The 6,000-nt window shown below is 49.1% G+C and overlaps 1 protein-coding gene across 2 annotated transcripts in view; it reads right to left on the reverse strand.

Annotated features, from left to right (window-relative positions):
• IGF2BP1 (insulin like growth factor 2 mRNA binding protein 1) overlaps positions 1–5,373 on the reverse strand; it is a 45,001-nt gene extending 39,628 nt beyond the window's left edge. For both annotated transcript variants that reach the window (XM_073798493.1, XM_033847657.2), the window contains exons 1-2: positions 4,655–5,373; positions 3,404–3,464 (exon numbers count right to left, since the gene is read on the reverse strand). In XM_073798493.1, coding sequence (XP_073654594.1) covers positions 3,404–3,464; positions 4,655–4,829 — 236 coding nt within the window. In that variant the 5' untranslated portion in view covers positions 4,830–5,373. The remainder of the gene's footprint in view (positions 1–3,403; positions 3,465–4,654) is intronic.
• Positions 5,374–6,000: the final 627 nt, after the last annotated feature.

Raw genomic sequence — 6,000 nt, forward strand, 5'->3', positions numbered from 1 at the left:
ATTCCCTTGTTTCTTAACAACGCCCATAATTAATTTTCAGCCCATAAGAACAATTTTCCTTAAAGGCAAACCCATTTCTGAAGGCAAAATTTTTGTCTGTTTTGAAAACATTTAGTGATCCAATTATTTCTTCAGAGTCTCCGCAAATCACTTAAAAATATTTTTGCCACTTACGAGACATCCCTTTGCAGAGATTTTTAAAGCAACTAACTTCAGAAAATTAAACCATAAAATCAGAATTAAGTTTGAATACTTCTCTTCTGAGAGTTCTCACACTTATAGGGCTAGGAGACCAATTTTTGTGTGCTTTTTGATATTTAGAAATTTAAGGGAAAGTGTTATTAGCCCACCTCATTTTAAGTCAGAGAAAACAACCATTAATCTGCCTAAGGAAATCAAAGTCTTTAACTTGAACACATTTCACCTAGAGAAATGCAGTACATCTCTTCACTACTTTTCTTAACAGCAACAACTTTTATTTTGATGACACCAGTGGACAGGAGGTATGCTATCTTTAGGCCACATTCCTCTAGAAAAAGGCACACACAGTGGCAAATGAAACAAAAATTTAATTCCCTTTTAAGGAATTTTCTCCCCAAATACCCAAGCCTCACTAACATGATACCCCTCTACCTTAACTACTCAAGTGTCTTAAAAACAAACAAACAAAAAAAACATACAAATCCTTTTCACAACTGTCTTTAAAATGCTTTTGGTTTTCCTCCTTTGTCCTAATACTTGACAGTGAATATATACAAATTCTCAACAATAAGCTGAAACTCTTGACCAAAATTCCAACACTGACTAAGAGGGTATTTGGGAAGGTGATCTCAGAGAAATTTAACGCCACCCATTTTAAAAATTCAACTTAATGTTTTCAGTTTTTCAACTTAAAGTTCAGTCTCTTGAGTTCTTAAAAAGGAATAAATTATATTTAGCAAATAGATACAAGGTTAAAACAACATATATTAATACTTCAAAATCAGTTAGAGTTAACTGCTAAAAAATATTTTATCATTTTCTTGATAACCCCCTTCTTAAAAAAAAAAAAAGAGGAACATTTAGGTTGCCAGGTTTTTATGAATCTCTTAGAAATGTTTAAAAAGTCATAATTCATTTGGAACTGAGTACATCAAGAAGATGTACTATTTTAAACAGTAAAAACAATATATATATACACAAAATATATATATGCACCATTGTTCATTTTGCTTAAAATATATTAGTCATAATTAATTAACTAGTTCCTGTTCTATACATCATGAGACTGAAAACGCCAGGAACAAACCAACTGAAGAAATACTTTCAGACAGACTAAAAACACACACCACAACATGCTTCCTCAAAGAACACAAAATGATAGAGAGCAAACTGACTTCATGAAAACAAACTTTCTTTTTTTAAATCCTAAAACTTCAAAAATTGATTCATTCTAGAAAAATGAAGTGCCTTACCACCACTCAGAAAAAAAAAAAAAACACAACTGACTCAATGTTTGTGCTCAAAAATTATTTCAGGAAGGGGGGGAGAATACACAAAAGATTGAATATGGGTGTGGAAGGGAAGATTTTGTACCCACTCCTCACAAACCCCACCCCTTCCCAACTCAAAGGAGCCCTCAGTAATACATTTTGGAGGGAACAAGAAGGAGCCTAAAAATGGCTTTAAAGCAAGCAGATGGCTTAGGGGAAAAGATCCATAAACACTGTGCACCATGAAAATTAAAATATAAATGTTTTGCGTTCCATTTCATCACATTTTGCTATTTTCTTGCTTATCACTTTATTCCCTTTAAAATTTAAACCATCCTTTAGAGCAAAAGAAAAAAATTCCATATATTTCAGAATTCCAGTTATTCTGGTTATTGTCCATCAACATGTTTCAAACACTTAGCTTTCAGGTCAAATATCCACTATCTTCTCAGTAGATCTACTGATGTCAGTGTACATAGCTCTCTCATTCCCATCTCCAGGAAATGCTTCCAAATAATAAATAAGACTTTTTTTCTTTCTTCCGATTTTATTGTCTCTTTACTCCTAACTCTAATTGCCTTTCCAATAACAAAGTATTTCAAGCACTTGAGGTTACATCACAAGCTCTATAAACATAGTTACAAGCCATATTGATCATCTATAGAAACAATAGTTCCAAGTTACTTAAGTATCTCAAGCTAAACCACGGAACAGATTTTTCTCACATTAAACTTTCTAGACTCTCTTAACTGCCTTCAGAAAAACACAGCCACCCACCTCCACCTTCCCACCCAGAAAAGGCCAGGAACTATTCTAAAATGTAGCAAGTTTCCAGTTGAAATGAGGGGAGAAAGCGAGGAGAAGATCAAAGACTTACTGGGGGCTGCAACATGAGAGAAAACTCTGCACTGTCAACATGTTTAAAGTCAGGTCTGAGAAAGCAGAAAGACTGCCCTTATACTTCCCAGCCAGAGTTCAATGAAAGATCTGAACCATGAATCAGCTTTGGGGATAACATAAGAGTTACCCCCTTTGCTGAAGTGAGGATAGGAAGGTATTGGAACACACTCTCTCTTTCTCTCCCTCTCTCTCCCTCCCTCTCTCTCTCTCTCTCTCTCTCTCTCACACACACACACACACACACACACACACACACACACACACACACACACACACACACACACACACACACACCCCCATTCATCCAGGGAGTTCTAGACCCTCCAAAGAGCCCCAGCTCACAGCCTGAACACAAAGCTCTCACCCCAGATGGTCGGTCCCCTTGCAACAATGGACTGAAGGAGTGGGGGTGGGGGGCTCAGAAAGGATAGTACAGCCAAAGCATATTTGCAAAATCCAGTTGGGAGGGGAGGATGTGTGATGGGAGGGACTAGAGATAGGTGTCTGTGAAAAAATAATGTCTTTGCCTGTTGCAGAAATATAAATAAAGCACAGAATTCTTTGGGTGGCAGGAATTCATTCCACTTCCCCTAGGGAGTCAAAGGGGACCCCCTCCCAATCCACTTAAGAATTATGGTGAGGGAAGGGGGGGAAAAACAGTCCTGCTAGAAACTTGCTGAATGTCCATGAGTCTCAACTCTCTAAAGATTTTTAGCTTCCCCACAAAAATGGTCCCACACACCATGAACAAACTCCACAAGGTTCCTCCTCTATTGATTTTTCTCGCTTTTACTTCTCCAAGTAACATCTCCTAGCCCACCCCAGCCTCAGCTTTTTTTTTTTTTTTTTACAAGCTGTAAACCACCCATTACAAGATCTTAGCCAATCTTCCCTCCCTGCCCCCAACATCCGGAGTTGGGGGTGGGAAGGCCAGTAATGGGTTTCTTCCACTGGAGACACTATGGACCCCTGAACACAGCCTCTCAGCGCCCCCAGGCTGACCCCCTCCCCAGAGAAGAGCTCTTTCCTACCTTTGTTTTTTGGGGACGGAGTGTTCAATCTCTAGGCGTTTTCCTTGCAGCTCCACTTTCCCTAAAGATTAAATTGAAAAAGACAACATGAGAGCTTGGACGGCGGGGGGGGGGGGGGGGGGCGGCAAAAGGAAGGAGAAATCAGAGTAATTCAGGAGTTACTGGGATTTGAGATCTTCCTAGGAATCCAGGTAGTGGGTTCCGCAGCCGGATGCGAAAAGGTCGCCTGGGGAATGGTGGACTCTCTAAATTCATTACCGTGTTTTCTGAATTTTTGTTTTGTTCTCTCACTGAGGTAGCCGAGTAGTGGACGGCTCTGGGAGCCGGATCTGGGGGAGGTGCGAGGGCGTCCGTCCGTGTGGGCCGGCTGCCTTTACGGCTCCCAGATGTGGGGAGAAGGGGCCGAGAAAGGGCTCCCCCGTTTTTCCCAAAGTCTGTGGCGGGGGGTGGGGGTGGGGCTGCAGAATGAAACTTTATTTTCCTGTCGAACCAGGGAGAAGGGCTTCGGGCGGCGGGGTGGTCACCTGTCGGGGCCGGCCGGTTGGCGAGGTCCGGGGGAACGGAGCTGGGCCCCGCGAGGAGGGTCCCCGGCGGCCGCCGCGCGCTCCTCTCGGCCCAGCCTGGGCGTCTCGGGAAGCAGCATGGCGACCCGCCGCCGCCGCCGCCGCCGCGCCACCCCGCTCACGCCCCACTTTCAAATCAAAATGGCTCAAGCCCCGGGCCCTGGGCGGTAGGCGGGACCCCGCTCCTCTCAGGTCAGGCCCGAAGGCTGCCGTCCCCACGGAAACCCTGGAGGTCGGGAGTGGAGCGGGGACCCCTTCCCAGCCCGGAAAGGCCTACGGCGGAGGAAGGCGAGGGGGTGCGCACGGGGTGGGGGCGTCCAGCCTCGGACACCGAGGGACTGACGTAGGGCGCCCAGACTGAGTTCGCCTCGGTGGCGAGCCCCCCCCAACTCCTGCCAACAGGGGCTCCCGCCCCGTCGGTTGGGGGCTAGGAGAATCACCTCACTAAAGCCTCCAGCTCTTCATCTCGGGCTAAGAGGAAGGGGCGAGGAAAGACGGATATTTCCGCGCGAGGGGCCAGCGAGGGGACGCAGGGGGCGTCGGAGAAGGTGGATGGGAGTCGGTACCGAGGCCAAGCCCCGCAGGCCGGGGGCAGAGAGGAGTTGGCGGGCAAGGAAATAAGAGGAGCAGGTCCCCGTAGTTTAGGCATTTCGCGGTGCTTTTTCCGGGGAGGTGGGTGCACTCTTACCGGAGAAAGTTTCGATGGCCTTCATCGCCCAGTGTTCGTCGGGGCAGTCCACGAAGGCATAGCCGGACTTGACCAAGAACTGGCCGCTGTAGGAGATCTTGTGCTCCGCAAACACTTTCTCCAAGTCCGCGGGGGTCACGCTCTCGTTGAGATTGCCGATGTACAGCTTGTTCATGGTGGCGGTCTCGGGCAGGACGCAGTCCTGGGCAAGGCCGAGCGGGCGGGCGCGGGCGGTGAGCCTCCTAGGCCGAGGCGGGAGGCGGCGGCAGCAGACGCAAACTTTCTTTGCACCCCACCCCTGAAGTTGTCCGGAGCCGAGGAGGGGAAGGCGGCCGGAGGGCGCGCAGAGGTCGCGGGAGAGTTCGGGGAGGCCCGGGAGAAGTGCCCGCGGCGCGCTGGGAGGCGGACGACGCGGCGCGGCTCCTTCCCTTCTGTCCGAAACCCCTCCAAGCGGGCTGGTGTGTCACGTTTCTCCGCGGCCGCCCTGGCGCCGCCTCTAAATAAAATCGACTTGAAAAAAAAAAATGGAGCGGAAAAAAAAAAAAAAAAAAGGCGAAGCCACGTGGTGAAAGCCCCCACCCACCCTGCAGGGGAAGACCCCCGACGCCTCTGGGCCCTTGGGCCCTCCAACACGGCCCAGCCCACCAAACTCCCGGCCGGGGGCGGGGGGAGGGTGCCTCTCAACTCACCCCCCGGGTAAGTTGGGCTGGTGGGGGCTGTTTTCCCGAAGCTCTACTTGCCCCCACCCCCTTGCAAGAATCTGGCCCCTAGGGAGGCGCCCCGCCCCCCACCCATCCCCCTACCCGGGCCCTAGCTGGGGGGAGAGTGGTCCGGCCCAGAATCTCCCACCTCTTAATGGGTTGGATAAAATGTGCGGTTATTTTTTATTCGAGTGGCCGGGAGTGGGGGGAGTTTGCCCACCCTACCCCAGCTAACTGCTAGCGACTGACAGGCGGGGGACGGCCGAGAGAGACAAAGAGAAGCCGAGGACTTTGGGGTCTTCAAGAGGGGGTCGCGCGAGCCGATGATTTCAAAAGAAAAGCGCTATTCCCCTACATCTTTAAGTGAGGGGGGGGGGTCTCGGCCTTCCCAGCCCCAGCGCTAGGAGAATCCCTCGCCTCGGGGGATACAGGATCGAGGGGCCCGGCGAGCGCGGGACTGGGAAGCTGGAAACACGGGGGATCGTGGCTGGAAACCAGGGATCCACAGGAAATCATGTTTCGGGATTCCCCCGGGGTTCATACCGGGGGTTCGGCTGTTGAACTATAACGTCTCGTGGTCCTGGGGGAAAGCGCGGATCCGGCCCAAGATGACCCCGAGAGAGAGGGAGGGGTGGAGAGAAGGAA

The sequence above is a fragment of the Tursiops truncatus genome, chromosome 20, assembly GCF_011762595.2.
Source record: "Tursiops truncatus isolate mTurTru1 chromosome 20, mTurTru1.mat.Y, whole genome shotgun sequence".
Lineage (NCBI taxonomy): Eukaryota > Metazoa > Chordata > Mammalia > Artiodactyla > Delphinidae > Tursiops > Tursiops truncatus.